This window comes from Salmo salar, chromosome ssa27 (genome assembly GCF_905237065.1).
Source record: "Salmo salar chromosome ssa27, Ssal_v3.1, whole genome shotgun sequence".
Classification (NCBI taxonomy): Eukaryota; Metazoa; Chordata; class Actinopteri; order Salmoniformes; family Salmonidae; genus Salmo; species Salmo salar.
Genome location: NC_059468.1, coordinates 43621226 through 43645889, shown reverse-complemented (window position 1 = coordinate 43645889; position 24664 = coordinate 43621226). Strand labels below are relative to the sequence as shown.

The 24664-nt window shown below is 45.4% G+C and overlaps 1 protein-coding gene across 1 annotated transcript in view; it reads left to right on the top strand.

Moving 5' to 3' along the window:
* Window positions 1-20715, top strand: part of necab1 (N-terminal EF-hand calcium binding protein 1) — an 82994-nt gene extending 62279 nt beyond the window's left edge. Inside the window, exons 9-13 of the mRNA XM_045709760.1 lie at window positions 1306-1359; window positions 11580-11692; window positions 16858-16935; window positions 17424-17515; window positions 20550-20715. Of these exons, the coding sequence (XP_045565716.1) occupies window positions 1306-1359; window positions 11580-11692; window positions 16858-16935; window positions 17424-17515; window positions 20550-20578 (366 nt within the window). The 3' untranslated portion in view covers window positions 20579-20715. The remainder of the gene's footprint in view (window positions 1-1305; window positions 1360-11579; window positions 11693-16857; window positions 16936-17423; window positions 17516-20549) is intronic.
* The last annotated feature ends 3949 nt before the right edge of the window (window positions 20716-24664 follow it).

Sequence of the window (24664 nt, the reverse complement as noted above, 5' to 3'; positions counted from 1 at the left end):
CTCTCAATCTCTTTAAAACTACTCCGTCTCTTTAAAACTCTCTCCATCTCTTTAAAACTCTCTCCATCTCTTTAAAACTCTCTCCATCTCTTTAAAACTCTCTCCGTCTCTTTAAAACTCTCTCCGTCTCTTTAAAACTCTCTCCGTCTCTTTAAAACTCTCTCCATCTCTTTAAAACTCTCTCCATCTCTTTAAAACTCTCTCCATCTCTTTAAAACTCTCAATCTCTTTAAAACTCTCTCCATCTCTTTAAAACTCTCTCCATCTCTTTAAAACTCTCTCCGTCTCTTTAAAACTCTCTCCGTCTCTTTAAAACTCTCTCCGTCTCTTTAAAACTCTCTCCATCTCTTTAAAACTCTCTCCATCTCTTTAAAACTCTCTCCGTCTCTTTAAAACTCTCTCCGTCTCTTTAAAACTCTCTCCGTCTCTTTAAAACTCTCTCCGTCTCTTTAAAACTCTCTCCATCTCTTTAAAACTCTCTCCATCTCTTTAGTACTCTCTCCGTCGCCATCTCTTTATAACTGTCACGCCTGCTCTCGCTCTTTCCCCCTGGCGCTCGAGGGCGCTAGTCTGCCCTGCATCAGGCACTCCTGCCATCATCAATTACGCACACCTGCCTTCCCTCGTCACGCGCATCAGCGATATTGGACTCACCTGGACTCACTCATCACCTGTTTATTACCTCCCCTATATCTGTCAGTTCCCCTGCTCCGTTCCCCGCTGCTGTATTGATTGTTCTTTGTCTGTGTTAGCCGTGTGCTGACGCTGTCCCTGTCTCGTTCCATGTCCGCTCCATATTAAATGTTTGACTCCCCCGTACCTGCTTCGCCTCTCCAGCGTCATCACTTAACAATAACTACCTCCATCTCTTTATAACCGTCGCCATCTCTTTATAGCCCTCTCCATCTCTCTATCACTCTCTCCATCTCTTTATCACTCTCTCCATCTCTTTATCACTCTCTCCATCTCTTTATCACTCTCTCCATCTCTTTATAACTCTCTCCATCTCTTTATAACTCTCTCCATCTCTTTATAACCCTCTCCATCTCTTTATAACCCTCTCTCCATCTCTCTATCACTCTCTCACTGGTCACTGACTTGTATGAGTCACACAGTGCAGTAAACATGTAAATTACTGAAGTATTTCTTAGCAAGGCATACTACGCACGCACACACGCACGCACGCACGCACGCACGCACGCACACACACACACACACACACACACACACACACACACACACACACACACACACACACACACACACACACACACACACACTGACTGAATCTCTGGTTTCTTCCAGGAGGTTCGTATGGAGCCAGTTGAAGAGGAGGTGTTGGAAGGAATCACCAAATCAGTAACTTATCTACTATTAGCATTAGCTCTCCCTTCTATCTGTCTGTCGCCCTGTTCGTTCTGTCACTGTGTTCGTTCTGGCACCCTGTTCGTTCTGTCACCCTGTTCGTTCAGTCACCGTGTTCTGTCTGTCGCCCTGTTCGTTCTGGGACCCTGTTCGTTCTGGCACCCTGTTCGTTCTGTCACCCTGTTCGTTCTGTCACCCTGTTCGTTCTGTCACCCTGTTCGTTCTGTCACCCTGTTCGTTCTGTCACCGTGTTCGTTCAGTCACCGTGTTCGGTCTGTCGCCCTGTTCGTTCTGGGACCCTGTTCGTTCTGGCACCCTGTTCGTTCTGTCACCCTGTTCGTTCTGTCACCCTGTTCTGTCTGTCACCCTGTTCTGTCTGTCGCCCTGTTCGTTCAGTCACCGTGTTCTGTCTGTCGCCCTGTTCAGTCTGGTCTGTCCGGTCTGTCTGGTCCGGTCTGGTCTGGTCTGGTCTGGTCTGGTCCGGTCTGGTCCGGTCTGGTCTGGTCTGGTCCGGTCTGGTCTGGTCTGGTCTGGTCTGGTCTGGTCTGGTCTGGTCTGGTCCGGTCTGGTCCGGTCTGGTCTGGTCCGGTCTGGTCTGGTCCGGTCTGGTCTGTCTGGTCTGGTCTGTCTGGTCTGGTCCGGTCTGTCTGGTCCGGTCTGGTCTGTCTGGTCTGGTCTGGTCCGGTCTGTCTGGTCCGGTCTGGTCTGTCTGGTCCGGTCTGGTCCGGTCTGTCTGGTCTGGTCTGTCTGGTCCGGTCTGGTCCGGTCTGGTCCGGTCTGGTCTGGTCTGTCTGGTCTGTCTGGTCTGTCTGGTCTGGTCCGGTCTGGTCCGGTCTGGTCTGGTCTGTCTGGTCTGGTCTGGTCTGTCTGGTCTGGTCCGGTCTGTCTGGTCTGTCTGGTCTGGTCTGTCTGGTCTGTCTGGTCTGGTCTGTCTGGTCCGGTCTGGTCCGGTCCGGTCTGGTCTGGTCCGTCTGGTCTGTTTGTTGTCATGGCAGAAGAGAAGACCTGGAACATTCAGAATCAGCTGCAGATGGTTGTCAAGGAAACAGTGGGGCTGAAACTTGTCTTGTCTTCCAGTAGTTTTTTTCCTCCTCCTCCTCCTCCTCCTCCTCCTCCTCGCGTCTTTCTGAGTCGTTATCTCTCTTTTTGGACTTTTTTGGTGTAGAAAGCAAAGCATGTTTGGGCAACATTGAGCTACTACTGTGTGTGTGTGTGTGTGTGTGTGTGTGTGTGTGTGTGTGTTCCCTGCTTGACTCGGATTTAAAAAAAAAATGTAGTGCACTATAAAGGCAATAGGTCGCCATTTTGGATGGATCCGTGTTATCTCCTCACAACGTCACACATTGATGTGTCATCAGCCTCACCGTCCCCAGATCATACGAGGGAACCAATCACTATAGACACAGCAGATCATATGAGGGAACCAATCACTATAGACACAGCAGCAGATCATACGAGGGAACCAATCACTATAGACACAGCAGATCATATGAGGGAACCAATCACTATAAACACAGCAGATCATATGAGGGAACCAATCACTATAGACACAGCAGCAGATCATACGAGGGAACCAATCACTATAAACACAGCAGATCATACGAGGGAACCAATCACTATAAACACAGCAGATCATATGAGGGAACCAATCACTATAGACACAGCAGATCATATGAGGGAACCAATCACTATAAACACAGCAGATCATATGAGGGAACCAATCACTATAGACACAGCAGATCATATGAGGGAACCAATCACTATAAACACAGCAGATCATATGAGGGAACCAATCACTATAGACACAGCAGATCATATGAGGGAACCAATCACTATAGACACAGCAGCAGATCATACGAGGGAACCAATCACTATAAACACAGCAGATCATATGAGGGAACCAATCACTATAGACACAGCAGATCATATGTGAGAACCAATCATATTGATAGTTGTTAGAGAATAGATGTGTCCACAGGGCTCAGGAGGCGTCCATTTTGGATAGTACTTAACTAGTGCAACAGTTTCACATATAACCTGTGGTAAAATACTGAAATTGTGAATGTATGGTAACCAATTGATCATATTTTACAGTGAAACAGTGAATTTTCGTCACGTATGTAGTTTGTCATTACATAATGCATTGGACTCTGAACCCTTGTGCGAGTCTGTTTGTGAGCTATACGGGCTCCAATTAGCGCAGAGAGAGAGAGAGAGAGAGAGAGAGAGAGAGAGAGAGAGAGAGAGAGAGAGAGAGAGAGAGAGAGAGAGAGAGAGAGAGAGAGAGAGAGAGAGAGAGAGAGAGAGAGAGAGAGAGAGAGAGAGAGAGAGAGAGAGAGAGAGAGAGAGAGAGAGAGAGAGAGAGAGAGAGAGAGAGAGAGAGAGAGAGAGAGAGAGAGAGAGAGAGAGAGAGAGAGAGAGAGAGAGAGAGAGAGAGAGAGAGAGAGAGAGAGAGAGAGAGAGAGAGAGATTTATTAGTACAGAACCAGCTCAGAGTTCACTGGTGACCCAGGGGAGAAAGCTTTCACTTGCTGTACCCATCAGCCCCTTCTGCTACTGTCAACAAACCCTGACTCTCTCAACAACAGACTGGGTATGCACCAAATGGAACGCTATTCCCTATATAGTGCACTACTACCAGGGACCCTGGTAGTACACTACTTTAGACCATGGACCCTGGTAGTACACTACTTTAGACCATGGACCCTGGTTAGTGCACTACTTTAGACCATGGACCCTGGTTAGTACACTACTTTAGACCAGGGACCCTGGTAGTGCACTACTTTAGACCAGGGACCCTGGTAGTGCACTACTTTAGACCAGGGACCCTGGTAGTGCACTAAATAGGAAATAGGATGCCATTTGGGATGAAGCTTTAATTTCCTTCAAATTCAATTGTATTGGTCACATGCTCCGAATACAACAGGTGTAGTAGACCTTACAGTGAAATGCTGAATACAACAGGTGTAGTAGACCTTACAGTGAAATGCTGAATACAACAGGTGTAGTAGACCTTACAGTGAAATGCTGAATACAACAGGTGTAGTAGACCTCAGTGAAATGCTGAATACAACAGGTGTAGTAGAACGTACAGTGAAATGCTGAATACAACAGGTGTAGACCTCACAGTGAAATGCTGAATACAACAGGTGTAGTAGACCTTACAGTAAAATGCTGAATACAACAGGTGTAGACCTCACAGTGAAATGCTGAATACAACAGGTGTAGTAGACCTCACAGTGAAATGCTGAATACAACAGGTGTAGTAGACCTCACAGTGAAATGCTGAATACAACAGGTGTAGTAGACCTCACAGTGAAATGCTGAATACAACAGGTGTAGTAGACCTCACAGTGAAATGCTGAATACAACAGGTGTAGTAGACCTCACAGTGAAATGCTGAATACAACAGGTGTAGTAGACCTCACAGTGAAATGCTGAATACAACAGGTGTAGTAGACCTCACAGTGAAATGCTGAATACAACAGGTGTAGTAGACCTCACAGTGAAATGCTGAATACAACAGGTGTAGTAGACCTTACAGTGAAATGCTGAATACAACAGGTGTAGTAGACCTCACAGTGAAATGCTGAATATAACAGGTGTAGTAGACCTCACAGTGAAATGCTGAATACAACAGGTGTAGTAGACCTCACAGTGAAATGCTGAATACAACAGGTGTAGACCTCACAGTGAAATGCTGAATACAACAGGTGTAGTAGACCTCACAGTGAAATGCTGAATACAACAGGTGTAGTAGACCTCACAGTGAAATGCTGAATACAACAGGTGTAGTAGACCTCACAGTGAAATGCTGAATATAACAGGTGTAGTAGACCTCACAGTGAAATGCTGAATACAACAGGTGTAGTAGACCTCACAGTGAAATGCTGAATATAACAGGTGTAGTAGACCTCACAGTGAAATGCTGAATACAACAGGTGTAGACCTCACAGTTAAATGCTGAATACAACAGGTGTAGTAGACCTCACAGTGAAATGCTGAATATAACAGGTGTAGTAGACCTCACAGTGAAATGCTGAATACAACAGGTGTAGTAGACCTCACAGTGAAATGCTGAATACAACAGGTGTAGTAGACCTCACAGTGAAATGCTGAATACAACAGGTGTAGTAGACCTCACAGTGAAATGCTGAATACAACAGGTGTAGTAGACCTTACAGTGAAATGCTGAATACAACAGGTGTAGTAGACCTCACAGTGAAATGCTGAATACAACAGGTGTAGTAGACCTTACAGTGAAATGCTGAATACAACAGGTGTAGTAGACCTCACAGTGAAATGCTGAATACAACAGGTGTAGTAGACCTCACAGTGAAATGCTGAATACAACAGGTGTAGTAGACCTCACAGTGAAATGCTGAATACAACAGGTGTAGTAGACCTCACAGTGAAATGCTGAATACAACAGGTGTAGTAGACCTCACAGTGAAATGCTGAATACAACAGGTGTAGTAGACCTCACAGTGAAATGCTGAATACAACAGGTGTAGTAGACCTTACAGTGAAATGCTGAATACAACAGGTGTAGACCTCACAGTGAAATGCTGAATACAACAGGTGTAGTAGACCTCACAGTGAAATGCTGAATACAACAGGTGTAGTAGACCTCACAGTGAAATGCTGAATACAACAGGTGTAGTAGACCTCACAGTGAAATGCTGAATACAACAGGTGTAGTAGACCTCACAGTGAAATGCTGAATACAACAGGTGTAGTAGACCTCACAGTGAAATGCTGAATACAACAGGTGTAGTAGACCTCACAGTGAAATGCTGAATACAACAGGTGTAGTAGACCTAACAGTGAAATGCTGAATACAACAGGTGTAGTAGACCTTACAGTGAAATGCTGAATACAACAGGTGTAGTAGACCTTACAGTGAAATGCTGAATACAACAGGTGTAGTAGACCTCACAGTGAAATGCTGAATACAACAGGTGTAGTAGACCTTACAGTGAAATGCTGAATACAACAGGTGTAGTAGACCTCACAGTGAAATGCTGAATACAACAGGTGTAGTAGACCTCACAGTGAAATGCTGAATACAACAGGTGTAGTAGACCTCACAGTGAAATGCTGAATATAACAGGTGTAGTAGACCTCACAGTGAAATGCTGAATACAACAGGTGTAGACCTCACAGTTAAATGCTGAATACAACAGGTGTAGTAGACCTCACAGTGAAATGCTGAATATAACAGGTGTAGTAGACCTCACAGTGAAATGCTGAATACAACAGGTGTAGTAGACCTCACAGTGAAATGCTGAATACAACAGGTGTAGTAGACCTCACAGTGAAATGCTGAATACAACAGGTGTAGTAGACCTCACAGTGAAATGCTGAATACAACAGGTGTAGTAGACCTCACAGTGAAATGCTGAATACAACAGGTGTAGTAGACCTCACAGTGAAATGCTGAATACAACAGGTGTAGTAGACCTTACAGTGAAATGCTGAATACAACAGGTGTAGTAGACCTCACAGTGAAATGCTGAATACAACAGGTGTAGTAGACCTCACAGTGAAATGCTGAATACAACAGGTGTAGTAGACCTCACAGTGAAATGCTGAATACAACAGTAGACCTCACAGTGAAATGCTGAATACAACAGGTGTAGTAGACCTCACAGTGAAATGCTGAATACAACAGGTGTAGTAGACCTCACAGTGAAATGCTGAATACAACAGGTGTAGTAGACCTAACAGTGAAATGCTGAATACAACAGGTGTAGTAGACCTTACAGTGAAATGCTGAATACAACAGGTGTAGTAGACCTTACAGTGAAATGCTGAATACAACAGGTGTAGTAGACCTCACAGTGAAATGCTGAATACAACAGGTGTAGTAGACCTTACAGTGAAATGCTGAATACAACAGGTGTAGTAGACCTCACAGTGAAATGCTGAATACAACAGGTGTAGTAGACCTCACAGTGAAATACTGAATACAACAGGTGTAGTAGACCTCACAGTGAAATACTGAATACAACAGGTGTAGTAGACCTCACAGTGAAATGCTGAATACAACAGGTGTAGTAGACCTCACAGTGAAATGCTGAATACAACAGGTGTAGTAGACCTCACAGTGAAATGCTGAATACAACAGGTGTAGTAGACCTCACAGTGAAATGCTGAATACAACAGGTGTAGTAGACCTCACAGTGAAATGCTGAATACAACAGGTGTAGTAGACCTTACAGTGAAATGCTGAATACAACAGGTGTAGTAGACCTCACAGTGAAATGCTGAATACAACAGGTGTAGTAGACCTCACAGTGAAATGCTGAATACAACAGGTGTAGTAGACCTCACAGTGAAATGCTGAATACAACAGTAGACCTCACAGTGAAATGCTGAATACAACAGGTGTAGTAGACCTCACAGTGAAATGCTGAATACAACAGGTGTAGTAGACCTCACAGTGAAATGCTGAATACAACAGGTGTAGTAGACCTAACAGTGAAATGCTGAATACAACAGGTGTAGTAGACCTTACAGTGAAATGCTGAATACAACAGGTGTAGTAGACCTTACAGTGAAATGCTGAATACAACAGGTGTAGTAGACCTCACAGTGAAATGCTGAATACAACAGGTGTAGTAGACCTTACAGTGAAATGCTGAATACAACAGGTGTAGTAGACCTCACAGTGAAATGCTGAATACAACAGGTGTAGTAGACCTCACAGTGAAATACTGAATACAACAGGTGTAGTAGACCTCACAGTGAAATACTGAATACAACAGGTGTAGTAGACCTCACAGTGAAATGCTGAATACAACAGGTGTAGTAGACCTCACAGTGAAATGCTGAATACAACAGGTGTAGTAGACCTCACAGTGAAATGCTGAATATAACAGGTGTAGTAGACCTCACAGTGAAATGCTGAATACAACAGGTGTAGACCTCACAGTTAAATGCTGAATACAACAGGTGTAGTAGACCTCACAGTGAAATGCTGAATATAACAGGTGTAGTAGACCTCACAGTGAAATGCTGAATACAACAGGTGTAGTAGACCTCACAGTGAAATGCTGAATACAACAGGTGTAGAAGACCTCACAGTGAAACGCTGAATACAACAGGTGTAGTAGACCTCACAGTGAAATGCTGAATACAACAGGTGTAGTAGACCTTACAGTGAAATGCTGAATACAACAGGTGTAGTAGACCTCACAGTGAAATGCTGAATACAACAGGTGTAGTAGAGCTCACAGTGAAATGCTGAATACAACAGGTGTAGTAGACCTCACAGTGAAATGCTGAATACAACAGGTGTAGTAGACCTCACAGTGAAATGCTGAATACAACCGGTGTAGTAGACCTCACAGTGAAATGCTGAATACAACCGGTGTAGTAGACCTCACAGTGAAATGCTGAATACAACAGGTGTAGTAGACCTCACAGTGAAATGCTGAATACAACAGGTGTAGTAGACCTCACAGTGAAATGCTGAATACAACAGGTGTAGTAGACCTCACAGTGAAATGCTGAATACAACAGGTGTAGTAGACCTCACAGTGAAATGCTGAATACAACAGGTGTAGTAGACCTCACAGTGAAATGCTGAATACAACAGGTGTAGTAGACCTCACAGTGAAATGCTGAATACAACAGGTGTAGTAGACCTCACAGTGAAATGCTGAATACAACAGGTGTAGTAGACCTCACAGTGAAATGCTGAATACAACAGGTGTAGTAGACCTCACAGTGGAAATGCTGAATACAACAGGTGTAGTAGACCTCACAGTGAAATGCTGAATACAACAGGTGTAGTAGACCTCACAGTGAAATGCTGAATACAACAGGTGTAGTAGACCTCACAGTGAAATGCTGAATACAACAGGTGTAGTAGACCTTACAGTGAAATGCTGAATACAACAGGTGTAGTAGACCTCACAGTGAAATGCTTACTTACAAGCCCTTAACCAACAATGCAATTTTAAGAAACTCCCCCCCCAAAAAGTAAGAGATAAGAAAAACAAATAATTGAAGAGCAGCAGTAAATAACATTAGAGGGGCTATATACAGGGTATTACGGTACAGAGTCAATGTGGAGGCTATATACAGGGTATTACGGTACAGAGTCAATGTGGAGACTAACGTAAGAGTAATGTGGAGGCTATATACAGGGTATTACGGTACAGAGTCAATTTGGAGGCTATATACAGGGTATTACGGTACAGAGTAAATTTGGAGGCTATATACAGGGTGTTACGGTACAGAGTCAATTTGGAGGCTATATACAGGGGGTACCGGTACAGAGTCAATGTGGAGGCTATATACAGGGTGTTACGGTACAGGGTCAATGTGTGGAGGCACCAGTGTCGAGGTAATTGAGGTAATTGTGTACATGTAGGTAGAGTTATTAAAGTGGCTATGAATAATAACAGAGAGTAGCAGCAGCGTAATAGAGGGGTCTGAGTTGCCATTTGATTAGATGTTCAGGAGTCTTATGGCTTGGGGGTAGAAGCTGTTTAGAAGCCTCTTGGACCTAGACTTGGTGCTCTGGTACCACTTGCCGTGCAGTAGCAGAGAGAACAGTCCATGACTAGGGTGGCTGGAGTCTTTGACAATTTTTAGAGCCTTCCTCTGACACCACCTGGTGTAGAGGTCCTGGACGGCAGGAAGCTTGGCCCCAGTGATGTATTGGGCCGTACGCACTACCCTCTGTAGTGCCTTTGCAGTCGGAGGCCCGAGGAGTTGCCATAACAGGCAGTGATGTGACCCGTCAGGATGCTCTCGATGGTGCAGCTGTAGAACCTTTTGACGATCTCAGGACCCATACCAAATCTTTTCAGTCTCCTGAGGGGGAATAGGTTTTGTCGTGCCCTCTTCACGACTGTCTTGGTGTGTTTGGACCATGTTAGTTTGTTGGTGATGTGGACACCAAGGAACTTGAAGCTCTCAACCCGCTCCACTACAGCCCCGTCGATGAGAATGGGGGCGTGCTCGGTCCTCCTTTTCCTGTAGTCCACAATCATCTCCTTTGTCTTGATCACGTTGAAGGAGAGGATGTTGTCCTGGTCTCTGACCTCCTCCCTATAGACTGTCTCATCGTTGTCGGTGATCAGGCCTAGCACTGTTGTGTCGTCAGCAAACTTAATGATGGTGTTGGAGTCGTGCTTGGCCATGCAGTCGTGGGTGAACAGGGAGTACAGGAGGGGACTGAGCACGCACCCCTGAGGGATAATAATATGAGCTGTTATTATCCCAAGTCTGTTTATGTGTTGTTATGTTGTTGTTTATGTGTTATGTTGTTGTTTATGTGTTGTTATGTTGTTGTTTATGTGTTGTTATGTTGTTGTTTATGTGTTGTTATGTTGCTGTTTATGTGTTGTTATGTTGTTGTTTATGTGTTGTTATGTTGTTGTTTATGTGTTATGTTGTTGTTTATGTGTTGTTATGTTGTTGTTTATGTGTTGTTATGTTGTTGTTTATGTGTTGTTGTTTATATGTAGGCAGCTACTTTCACAACGCCTGATCCTACCAATCTCCAATTACTGTGCTGCAATTTAACTAGTGCATAGAGGGTAAACCACTGAAATAGAATCGCTAGAATGGGTCTCTCCTTTCAAGTCAATAGGTCTGTAATGGGTCTGTAAGGGCTATGGCCATTCTGGTGGTTGTATTTCTATGGGGTAAACCTTTCACAGAGGACATGTCAGGATTACAAGTCCCATGGTCCCACCACCCTCAGCTGAAGGTCTGTGTCCTTAGTGACAGCCGAAGAAGAAGCCTTCTCCCTCCCAGATAGCTTCCCTCACACCCCTGTCTAATATACTCTGTCCTCTGTCCCCTGTCCTGTCTGTCCCCTGTCCTGTCTGTCCCCTGTCCTGTCTGTCCCCTGTCCTGTCTGTCCCCTGTCTGTCCCCTGTCCTGTCTGTCCTGTCTGTCCTCTCCTCTGTCCCCTGTCCTGTCTGTCCCTGTCCCCTGTCCTGTCTGTCCCCTGCCCTGTCTGTCCCCTGCCCTGTCTGTCCTCTGTCCCCTGTCCTGTCCATCCTCTGTCCTGTCTGTCCTCTGCCCTGTCTGTCCTCTGTCCCCTGCCCTGTCTGTCCTCTGTCCCCTGTCCTGTCCATCCTCTGTCCTGTCTGTCCTCTGTCCTGTATGTCCTCTGTCCTCTGTCCTGTCTGTCCTCTGTCCTGTCTGTCCGCTGTCCCCTGCCTTGTCTGTCCTCTGTCCCCTCCCAGCACATCCTGATAGTCCAGAGGCAGCTGAATGTGTTGGAGGAGTACCTGGATGAGTTCCGGCTGGCTCTCAGACAGTACATGGAGTGTGCCTGCGCCCAGACCGGGTGCCTGCAGTAAGAGCTCATACACTACAACTCTGTCTTTCAACAACAACTTCCTGTCGTAAATAGAAACATTTTAGTTTTTCAGGCACATTAAGTCTACTACTGGGGGTTTTAAAAAAAGCCAGTTTAATATCTTGGTGGGTTTTTATATGTGTGCTATTTCACACATGTACATTATAAATGTTTTTATTTTTTTATTTTTTCATATCCCAGCTTCCCCTGAAACACAAATCAACAGATTTATTTAACCTTGTTGACTCTGGGTTTTCAAACTAGCGACCTTTGGGTTACTGGCCCAACACTCTAACCCCTTCATCGGTCTAGTCAGAGAAATACGTGGTGTTTACACAGTAAAAGTGAGCAGAGTACAGCATGCTTACTGCATCTCACTGATTTTGCTGATCAGTCAAATTAGTGGGAGAGTTATGCACAGTACGGATAATCTGGAGGAGGCAGGAGAGGAGAGGAAATACAGATTGTACGTGTAGTTGTGTTGTAGTTGTGTTGTATAGCCACAGAGCCTTTAGAAATACCATGTGGCACAGCAGGGGTATGTGACTCAGTCTCACTGGAAGTCGTCTTTCTCTGTCTTTCTCTCTCTTTCTCCTTACCGAACCTGCCGTCTCAAACTCTGAATACTATGGCTATGAAAAGCCAACTGACATTTACTCCTGAGGTGCTGATCTGTTGCACCTTCTACTACCGCTGTGATTATTATTATTTGATCCTGCTGGTCATCTATGAACATTTGAACATCTTGAAGAATGAGGACTGGCCATCCCTCATAGCCTGGTTCCTCTGGTCTACCCAGTACAGCTAGTAGAGGACTGGTCACCCCTCATAGCCTGGTTCCTCTGGTCTACCCAGTACAGCCAGTAGAGGACTGGTCACCCCTCATAGCCTGGTTCCTCTGGTCTACCCAGTACAGCCAGTAGAGGACTGGCCATCCCTCATAGCCTGGTTCCTCTGGTCTACCCAGCACAGCCAGTAGAGGACTGGTCATTCCTCATAGCCTGGTTCCTCTGGTCTACCCAGTACAGCCAGTAGAGGACTGGCCATCCCTCATAGCCTGGTTCCTCTGGTCTACCCAGTACAGCCAGTAGAGGACTGGTCATCCCTCATAGCCTGGTTCCTCTGGTCTACCCAGTACAGCCAGTAGAGGACTGGTCACCCCTCATAGCCTGGTTCCTCTGGTCTACCCAGCACAGCCAGTAGAGGACTGGTCATCCCTCAGAGCCTGGTTCCTCTGGTCTACCCAGTACAGCCAGTAGAGGACTGGTCATCCCTCATAGCCTGGTTCCTCTGGTCTACCCAGTACAGCCAGTAGAGGACTGGCCATCCCTCATAGCCTGGTTCCTCTGGTCTACCCAGTACAGCCAGTAGAGGACTGGTCACCCCTCATAGCCTGGTTCCTCTGGTCTACCCAGTACAGCCAGTAGAGGACTGGTCATCCCTCATAGCCTGGTTCCTCTGGTCTACCCAGTACAGCCAGTAGAGGACTGGCCATCCCTCATAGCCTGGTTCCTCTGGTCTACCCAGTACAGCCAGTAGAGGACTGGCCATCCCTCATAGCCTGGTTCCTCTGGTCTACCCAGTACAGCCAGTAGAGGACTGGCCATCCCTCATAGCCTGGTTCCTCTGGTCTACCCAGTACAGCCAGTAGAGGACTGGTCACCCCTCAGAGCCTGGTTCCTCTGGTCTACCCAGTACAGCCAGTAGAGGACTGGTCATCCCTCATAGCCTGGTTCCTCTGGTCTACCCAGTACAGCCAGTAGAGGACTGGCCATCCCTCATAGCCTGGTTCCTCTGGTCTACCCAGTACAGCCAGTAGAGGACTGGCCACCCCTCAGAGCCTGGTTCCTCTGGTCTACCCAGTACAGCCAGAAGAGGACTGGCCACCCCTCATAGACTGGTTCCTCTCTACCCAGTACAGCCAGTAGAGTACTGGTCACCCCTCATAGCCTGGTTCCTCTGGTCTACCCAGTACAGCCAGTAGAGGACTGGCCATCCCTCATAGCCTGGTTCCTCTGGTCTACCCAGTACAGCCAGTAGAGGACTGGTCATCCCTCAGAGCCTGGTTCCTCTGGTCTACCCAGTACAGCCAGTAGAGGACTGGTCATCCCTCATAGCCTGGTTCCTCTGGTCTACCCAGTACAGCCAGTAGAGGACTGGCCATCCCTCATAGCCTGGTTCCTCTGGTCTACCCAGTACAGCCAGTAGAGGACTGGTCACCCCTCATAGCCTGGTTCCTCTGGTCTACCCAGTACAGCCAGTAGAGGACTGGTCACCCCTCATAGCCTGGTTCCTCTGGTCTACCCAGTACAGCCAGTAGAGGACTGGTCACCCCTCATAGCCTGGTTCCTCTGGTCTACCCAGTACAGCCAGTAGAGGACTGGCCATCCCTCATAGCCTGGTTCCTCTGGTCTACCCAGTACAGCCAGTAGAGGACTGGCCATCCCTCATAGCCTGGTTCCTCTGGTCTACCCAGTACAGCCAGTAGAGGACTGGCCATCCCTCATAGCCTGGTTCCTCTGGTCTACCCAGTACAGCCAGTAGAGGACTGGCCATCCCTCATAGCCTGGTTCCTCTGGTCTACCCAGTACAGCCAGTAGAGGACTGGTCATCCCTCATAGCCTGGTTCCTCTGGTCTACCCAGTACAGCCAGTAGAGGACTGGCCATCCCTCATAGCCTGGTTCCTCTGGTCTACCCAGTACAGCCAGTAGAGGACTGGCCATCCCTCATAGCCTGGTTCCTCTGGTCTACCCAGTACAGCCAGTAGAGGACTGGTCATCCCTCATAGCCTGGTTCCTCTGGTCTACCCAGTACAGCCAGTAGAGGACTGGCCATTCCTCATAGCCTGGTTCCTCTGGTCTACCCAGTACAGCCAGTAGAGGACTGGCCATCCCTCATAGCCTGGTTCCTCTGGTCTACCCAGTACAGCCAGTAGAGGACTGGTCATCCCTCAGAGCCTGGTTCCTCTGGTCTACCCAGTACAGCCAGTAGAGGACTGGCCATTCCTCATAGCCTGGTTCCTCTGGTCTACCCAGTACAGCCAGTAGAGGACTGGTCACCCCTCATAGCCTGGTTCCTCTGGTCTACCCAGTACAGCCAGTAGAGGACTGGCCATCCCTCATAGCCTGGTTCCTCTGGTCTACCCAGTACAGCCAGTAGAGGACTGGCCATCCCTCATAGCCTGGTTCCTCTGGTCTACCCAGTACAGCCAGTAGAGGACTGGTCATCCCTCATAGCCTGGTTCCTCTGGTCTACCCAGTACAGCCAGTAGAGGACTGGCCATCCCTCATAGCCTGGTTCCTCTGGTCTACCCAGTACAGCCAGTAGAGGACTGGCCATCCCTCATAGCCTGGTTCCTCTGGTCTACCCAGTACAGCCAGTAGAGGACTGGTCATCCCTCAGAGCCTGGTTCCTCTGGTCTACCCAGTACAGCCAGTAGAGGACTGGCCATTCCTCATAGCCTGGTTCCTCTGGTCTACCCAGTACAGCCAGTAGAGGACTGGTCACCCCTCATAGCCTGGTTCCTCTGGTCTACCCAGTACAGCCAGTAGAGGACTGGTCACCCCTCATAGCCTGGTTCCTCTGGTCTACCCAGTACAGCCAGTAGAGGACTGGCCATCCCTCATAGCCTGGTTCCTCTGGTCTACCCAGTACAGCCAGTAGAGGACTGGCCATCCCTCATAGCCTGGTTCCTCTGGTCTACCCAGTACAGCCAGTAGAGGACTGGTCGCCCCTCATAGACTGGTTCCTCTCTACCCAGCACAGCCAGTAGAGGACTGGCCACCCCTCAGAGCCTGGTTCCTCTCTACCCAGTACAGCCAGAAGAGGACTGGTCACCCCTCAGAGCCTGGTTCCTCTCTACCCAGTACAGCCAGTAGAGGACTGGCCACCCCTCAGAGCCTGGTTCCTCTGGTCTACCCAGTACAGTCAGTAGAGGACTGGTCACCCCTCAGAGCCTGGTTCCTCTGGTCTACCCAGTACAGCCAGAAGAGGACTGGTCACCCCTCAGAGCCTGGTTCCTCTGGTCTACCCAGTACAGCCAGTAGAGGACTGGCCACCCCTCAGAGCCTGGTTCCTCTCTACCCAGTACAGCCAGTAGAGGACTGGCCACCCCTCAGAGCCTGGTTCCTCTCTACCCAGTACAGCCAGTAGAGGACTGGTCACCCCTCAGAGCCTGGTTCCTCTGGTCTACCCAGTACAGCCAGAAGAGGACTGGTCACCCCTCAGAGCCTGGTTCCTCTCTACCCAGTACAGTCAGTAGAGGACTGGTCACCCCTCAGAGCCTGGTTCCTCTGGTCTACCCAGTACAGCCAGAAGAGGACTGGCCACCCCTCAGAGCCTGGTTCCTCTGGTCTACCCAGTACAGCCAGTAGAGGACTGGCCACCACTCAGAGCCTGGTTCCTCTGGTCTACCCAGTACAGCCAGTAGAGGACTGGCCACCCCTCAGAGCCTGGTTCCTCTGGTCTACCCAGTACAGCCAGTAGAGGACTGGCCACCCCTCAGAGCCTGGTTCCTCTGGTCTACCCTGTACAGCCAGTAGAGGACTGGTCACCCCTCAGAGCTTGGTTCCTCTCTAGGTTTCTTCCTAGGTTCTGGCCTTTCTAGGGAGTTTTTCCTAGCCACCGTGCTTCTACATCTGCATTGCTTGCTGTTTGGGGTTTTAGGCTGGGTTTCTGTATAAGCACTTTGAGATAGCTGATGTGAAATGGGCTTTATAAATACATGTTATTGATTTTGAGAGAGAGAGAGAGAGAGGGAGAGAAGGAGGGGAGAGAGAGAGAGAGAGGGAAAGAAATGTATGTTTCCCATGCCAATACAGCCCTTGAATTGAATTGAAAGAGAGAGAAAGAGAGAGAGAGAGAGTAGCCTACAGGATGGAATGACATTAAAGAAGTCTTGTCATTAACAATTCCCAAAACAACAAGAATCCTGCCAGTGTTTCAATCGGTAGTTTGAATAAATCCTAATGAATTTCTCTGGGAATAAAACACAAAGCTGTAAGGAGAACATAGTTGACGAACATGTTCGACAAATCTACTTTTAGTGACTGGAAAATAAATCTGAACAAAAATCAGTCTAAGCTGTATAATCGTACATGTTTATGTCACTTACATGCTAATTAGACACTTCCTCTTCCTCTTCTTCTTCTTCTGTGGTTAGTGTGGCAGTTCAGCGACTGGCTAAAGAGTCCCGTTTCATTCTGTACGAGTTCTGGGAACACAACCACGTGTGGAAGAAGTAAGTAGTCTTTCTCTCTAGCTGACAATCATTATCAGTGGAAACTAAATTACAGCACTTGACATGTTTTGACTCTCCAGTTTGTCCCCCACTGTGAGACTTCCTCTGAGGAAGACATCATGTGAAGTCGAAAAACATCCGTTCAACTACTCATGAAATAAAACCTGAGATAAGAAGATATGTCTCTCTGCCTGCTGTTTCGAATTCATCCATTTTTTGGGGGGGGGGGATTCTTCTTGGGGTCCCGTGTGGCGCAGTTAGTAGAGCATGGTGTTTGCAACGCCAGGGTTGTGGGTTCGATTCCCACAGGGGGACCAGTACGGGGGGGAAAAAAATAAATAATAATGTATGAAATGTATGTATTCACTACTGTAAGTCGCTCTGGATAAGAGTGTCTGCTAAATGACTAAAATGTAAAAATGTAAACCTTATGACTTAAAAAGCACTTTGAGCACTTGGAAAACTGAAGTGTTTTTCTGTCCTTTCAGCCATCTCCAGACGAACTACAGTAAGACGTTCCAGAGAGGCAACGTGGACTTCCTGGAGACACCGGAGCTCATGACCACCATGCTGGTGCCTGGTACGTCAATCAATAACACACCTGTCAATCAATAACACACCTGTCAATCAATAACACACCTGGCAATCAATAACACACCTGGCAATCAATAACACACCTGGCAATCAATAACACACCTGGCAATCAATAACACACCTGTCAATCAATAACACACCCGGCAATCAATAACACACCCGGCAATCAATAACACACCCGGCAATCAATAACACACCTGGCAATCAATAACACACCTGTCAATCAATAACACACCTGGCAATCAATAACACACCTGGCAATCAATAACACACCTGGCAATCAATAACACACCTGGGATTCACACTGAATTCTTTCACATGTTCTGAACATTGTCTTAAAGGTCCAATGCAGCAGTTTTTACATCAATATCAAATCAATTTTTTTGGGGGGGGGTGTGACAATTTAGTTCCTTATTAACCAGATATGTATCCAACTATTTCATGCGGATGGTTACCTGACGCGTGAAAAAAAACGTTACGACCGGGGCTGATGGAAACATGAAATACCGGTCCAATTTTATAAAAGCCAAACAATTCTGTTTATTTGACATGGTGGGATCTTTTTGTGTCAGTATAATTAATTAGTTGAGAAATAGCAATGGAAACACCTTTTAACGAGCTAATATTGAAATAATAACCATCAAATCAAAGTAAACTTGGAGTCACTAAGATTTGGGAAAGATTTGGGATGCAGATTGTTAGGTTACAGATGAAATAACTGATGAACTTCACAGGGTGGGTGGTGAAAGTGCACGGTGATGAGCTTGATTCTCCTTTCCAATAAATATTGAGAGTCTTATTCTGGTGACATGATGATGATGATGGATTGTTTGGCTGCCATTTTGACAAATACAAATAATATCGCTCTTATCCATAATAATCTCATACTGTGGAATCCTGAGTGGGAACATTTGTTATATAACTCAAAATGTTTGTGACAAAACCATCTAGTAGAGTTGAAAATGAGATGGAAACACATTTAAATTCTATTTTTAATTTGGTACATGGGAGTTTAACTACTAAAGTTTATTTTATGTCACGGACTCACAGCCTTTTATCTGCAAAAAAAAGTCAGTTTGATGGAAACACATCTCTGGTGGGAAGATTAGCATATTTTTGAATATTCGCATGAGAATCTGTCACATATTGAATGGAAACCTAGCTACTGTAATATTTTTCCCATTTAAACTGGACAAAATATATTTTTTTTAGCAAAATACTATTTCTCAAGTATGAATTTTGCTGGGACTGTGGGGAGTGAAACAAAAAAAAAACTTAAAGTTATCTGTTATTGGCAGAGAGGTTTGGAACTCTCTTTGTTATTGGTCTGTTAACCAATTTAGCGCAGGGTGACGTCACCAGGCAAGCTGGAACTCCCGCCCATAGAAACCTGTTGATTTAGAAGATCCTGTGTAGATTGTGTTTTCAACCAGCATCTATCAGGAAATAAAACACTGATCAAATATTTTCACACTTTTACCAGTGTTAGTTTCATCAGCTGTTGTACAATATGAGCTATTGTCTGATTGGCTGAAGCCATGTCCTGGAGGAAATATCAGCTATTGTCTGATTGGCTGAAGCCATGTCCTGGAGGAAATATCAGCTATTGTCTGATTGGCTGAAGCCATGTCCTGGAGGAAATATCAGCTATTGTCTGATTGGCTGAAGCCATGTTCTGGAGGAAATATCAGCTATTGTCTGATTGGCTGAAGCCATGTTCTGGAGGAAATATCAGCTATTGTCTGATTGGCTGAAGCCATGTCCTGGAGGAAATATCAGCTATTGTCTGATTGGCTGAAGCCATGTCCTGGAGGAAATATCAGCTATTGTCTGATTGGCTGAAGCCATGTCCTGGAGGAAATATCAGCTATTGTCTGATTGGCTGAAGCCATGTCCTGGAGGAAATATCAGCTATTGTCTGATTGGCTGAAGCCATGTCCTGGAGGAAATATCAGCTATTGTCTGATTGGCTGAAGCCATGTCCTGGAGGAAATATCAGCTATTGTCTGATTGGCTGAAGCCATGTCCTGGAGGAAATATCAGCTATTGTCTGATTGGCTGAAGCCATGTTCTCGAAGGAGATATGATCTCTGACGTGAGAAGGATGAGTGAGAGCCAGACAGAGTAGCTCCAGAAAGTAAACGTGCACACAACACAGTGATATAGCGTCCTGTAACGCCCTCGGCAGGGGGATTCTTTAACAATTATAAACCGGGGGGGGTTAGCGCATGCTGAATGCTGATTGGCTGACAGCTGTAGTATATCAGACCGTATACCATGGGTATGACAAAACATGTAATTGTACTGCTCTAATGACTTTGGTAACCAGTTTATAATAGCAATAAGGCACCTCGGGGGTTTGTGGTATATGGCCAATATACCACGGCTAAGAGTTGTATCCAGCTACTCCGCGTTGCGTCGTCCATAATAACAGCCCTTAGCCGTGGTATATTGGCCATGTACCACAACCCATCGGGCCTTATTGCTTAACTATATGCCATTGAGCAGCCGCTTTTCTACAAAGCAAGTTACAGTCCCGGGAATTGAACCCGCTATCCTGGTATTTCAAGCGTCATGTTCTACCAGCTGATCTACAGAGAAGCAGTCTTCCGTTGGTTCCATCTTGCCAGCTCAATCAATATAGTCCTCTGTTCCCTTGAACGCGATCCCCTTCGCACTCCGGCCTCCCGGGGAGTTACATTGATTCTGAGGAGGACAGTTTAGACATGTTGATTTGGAAGCGGTTTATTATGTAATGGATCAGTGTTTGTGAGTAAGTGTGTCTTCTCTCTTCTCTCCCTCACTTCTCTCCTTCTCTTCTCTCCTTCTCTTCTCTCTTCTCTCCCTCTCTCCCTTCCTTCTCTTCTCTCCCTCTCTTCTCTCCTTCTCTCCTTCTCTTCTCTCTTCTCTCCCTCTCTTCTCTTCTCTCCCTCTCTTCTCTCCCTCCTTCTCTTCTCTCCTGCTCTTCTCTCCCTCTCTCCTTCTCTTCTCTCCCGCTCTTCTCTCTCCTCTCTTCTCAGCCTCCTGGTGGGTCCTAAACAACAACTGAATGACATCACGCCAGGACGACTGAGGACCGCTATCGATCAGAAACGTAGTTTGTAGTCTATCGGCTATCATTAGCATTGTCATTGGGAAGAAGCGCGCACACACACACACACACACACACACACACACACACACACACACACACACACACACACACACACACACACACACACACACACACACACACACACACACACACACACACACACACACACACACACACACACACACACACACTACTGTCAACTTGTACTGTGAAGTAATTCTGAATTATTATGTATCAGACCTTCCTATTAGCTGTGTATTGATGTTCTCTAGATGTTTACCTTGTATTGATGGTACAGTTCCATGTTCTCTAGATGTTTACCTTGTATTGATGGTACAGTTCCATGTTCTCTAGATGTTTACCTTGTATTGATGGTACAGTTCCATGTTCTCTAGATGTTTACCTTGTATTGATGGTACAGTTCCATGTTCTCTAGATGTTTACCTTGTATTGATGGTACAGTTCCATGTTCTCTAGATGTTTACCTTGTATTGATGGTACAGTTCCATGTTCTCTAGATGTTTACCTTGTTAGGATGGTACAGTTCCATGTTCTCTAGATGTTTACCTTGTTAGGATGGTACAGTTCCATGTTCTCTAGATGTTTACCTTGTATTGATGGTACAGTTCCATGTTCTCTAGATGTTTACCTTGTATTGATGGTACAGTTCCATGTTCTCTAGATGTTTACCTTGTATTGATGGTACAGTTCCATGTTCTCTAGATGTTTACCTTGTATTGATGGTACAGTTCCATGTTCTCTAGATGTTTACCTTGTATTGATGGTACAGTTCCATGTTCTCTAGATGTTTACCTTGTATTGATGGTACAGTTCCATGTTCTCTAGATGTTTACCTTGTTAGGATGGTACAGTTCCATGTTCTCTAGATGTTTACATCAGCACAGTTTCCAGTTCTGTGTCTCAAATGGCACCCTATTCCCTATATAGTGCACTACTTTAGACCAGAGCCCTGCACTCTACAGGGAATATTGTGTCATTTGGAATGCATCCACCTGCCAGTAGCAGTATGGTTCTCTACACTACAGGTCACAAGTTTTAGAACACAAGGGTTTTTTCTTTATTTTTACTATTTTCTACATTGTAGAATAATAGTGAAGACATCAAAACTATGAAATAACACATATGGAATCATGTAGTAACCAAAAAAGTGTTAAACAAATCAAAATATATTGTATATTTAAGATTCTTTAAAGTAGCCACCCTTTGTCTTGGTGACAGCTTTGCACACTCTTGGCATTCTGTCAACCAGCTTCATGAGGTAGTCACCTGGAAGGTGTGCCTTCTTAAAAGTTAATTTGTGGAATTTCTTTCCTTCTTAATGCATTTGAGCCAATCAGTTGTGTTGTGACAAGGTAGGGGGGGTATACAGAAGATAGCCCTATTTGGTAAAATACCTAGTCCAAATTATGGCAAGAACAGCTCAAATAAGCAAAGAGAAACGACAGTCCATCATTACTTTAACTTCTTTGGGATAGGGGGCAGTATTTTCACGGCCGGATAAAAAACGTACCCGATTTAATCTGGTTACTACTCCTGCCCAGAAACTAGAATATGCATATAATTAGTAGATTTGGATAGAAAACACTCTAAAGTTTCTAAAACTGTTTGAATGGTGTCTGTGAGTATAACAGAACTCATATGGCAGGCCAAAACCTGAGAAGATTCCATACAGGAAGAGCCCTGTCTGACAATTTGTTGTCCTTCTGTTGCATCTCTATCGAAAATACAGCATCTGTGCTGTAACGTGACATTTTCTAAGGCTTCCATGGGCTCTCTAAAGCCGCCAGAAAGTGGAATGGGGTGTCTGCTGGAGAGTTTGTGAGTGGTCAGCCTGGGGACAGTGAGACTGAGATGCGCGTTCACGAGACTACTCAATTTCTTTCTTTCAGCCTTTGAATGAATACAACATTGCCCGGTTGGAATATTATCGCTATTTTATGAGAAAAATAGCATAACAATTGATTTTAAACAGAGTTTGACATGCTTCTAAGTACGGTAATGGAATATTTTGAAATATTTTGTCACGAAATGCGCTCGCGCATCACCCTTCGGATTGTGACCTGAACGCACGAACAAAACAGAGCTATTTGAATATAACTATGGATTATTTGGAACCAAAACAACATTTGTTGTTGAAGTAGAAGTCCTGGGAGTGCATTCTGACGAAGAACAGCAAAGGTAATCCAATTTTTCTAATAGTAAATCAGAGTTTGGTGAGTGCCAAACTTGGTGGGTGTCAAAATAGCTAGCCGTGATGGCCGAGCTATGTACTCAGAATATTGCAAAATGTGCTTTCGCCGAAAAGCTATTTCAAAATCTGACACCGCGATTGCATAAAGGAGTTCTGTATTTATAATTCTTAAAATAATTGTTGTGTATTTTGTGAACGTTTATCATGAGTAATTTAGTAAATTCACCGGAAGTTTTCGGTGGGTATGCTAGTTCTGAACATCACATGCTAATGTAAAAAGCTGGTTTTTGATATAAATATGAACTTGATTGAACAAAACATGCATGTATTGTATAACATAATGTCCTAGGAGTGTCATCTGATGAAGATCATCAAAGGTTAGTGCTGCATTTAGCTGTGGTTTGGGTTTATGTGACATATATGCTTGCTTGGAAAATGGCTGCGTGATTATTTGTGTCTATGTACTCTCCTAACATAATCTAATGTTTTGCTTTCGCTGTAAAGCCTTTTTGAAATCGGACAATGTGGTTAGATTAACGAGAGTCTTATCTTTAAAATTGTGTAAAATAGTTGATTGTTTGAGAAAATTGAATTGTGGTATTTTAGTTGGTTTTGTATTTCGCGCCGTGCGATGCCATTGGCTGTTGAGTAGGGGTTCCGCTAGCGGAATGTCTGTCCTCAACAGGTTAAGACATGAAGGTCAGTCAATACGGAACATTTCAAGAACTTCAAAAGTTTCTTCCGAGTGCAGTCGCAAAAATCATCAAGCACTGATGATGAAACTGGCTCTCATGAGGACCGCCACAGGAAAGGAAGACCCAGAGTTACCTCTGCTACAGAGGATAAGTTTATTAAAGTTACCAGCCTCAGAAATTGCAGCACAAATAAATGATTCACAGTTCAAGTAACAGACCCATCTCAACATCAACTGTTCAGAGGAGACTGTGTGAATCAGGCCTTCATGGTCAAATTGCTGCAAAGAAACCACTACTAAAGGACACCAATAGGAAGAAGAGACTTGCTTGGGCCAAGAAACACAAGCAATGGACATTAGACCGGTGGAAATCTGTCCTTTGGTCTCAAGTCCAAATTTGAGATTTTTGGTTCCAACAGCCGTGTCTTTGTGAGACGCGGTGTGGGTGAACGGATGATCTCCGCATCTGTATTTCCCACCGTGAAGCATGGAGGAGGAGGTGTTATAGTGTGGGGGTGCTTTGCTGGTGACACTGTCTGTGATTTATTTAGAATTGAAGGCACACTTAACCAGCATGGCTACCACAGCATTCAGCAGTGATACGCCATCCCATCTGGTTTGGGCTTAGTGGGACTATCATTTGTTTTTCAACAGGACAATGACCCAACACACCTCCAGGCTGTGTAAGGGCTATTTGACCAAGAAGGAGAGTGATGGAGTGCTGCATCAGATGACCTGGCCTCCACAATCACCAGACCTCAACCCAATTGAGATGGTTTGGGATGAGTCAAAAAAGCAGCCAACAAGTGATCAGAATATGTGGGAACTCCTTCAAGACTGTTGGAAAAGTGTTCCAGCTGAAGCTGGTTGAGAGAATGCCAAGAGTGTGCAAAGCTGTTATCAAGGCTATTTGAATAATAAAAAATAAAAAATGAATTTCAACTTTATTTAAACAGGTAAGCCAGTTGAGAACAAGTTCTCATTTACAACTGCGACCTGGCCCAGATAAACCAAAGCAGTGCGACACAAACAACAACACAGAGTTACACATGGAGTAAAACAAACGTACAGTCAATAACACAATAGAAAAAAAAGAAAGTCTATATACAGTGTGTAGAACATATATTTTGATTTG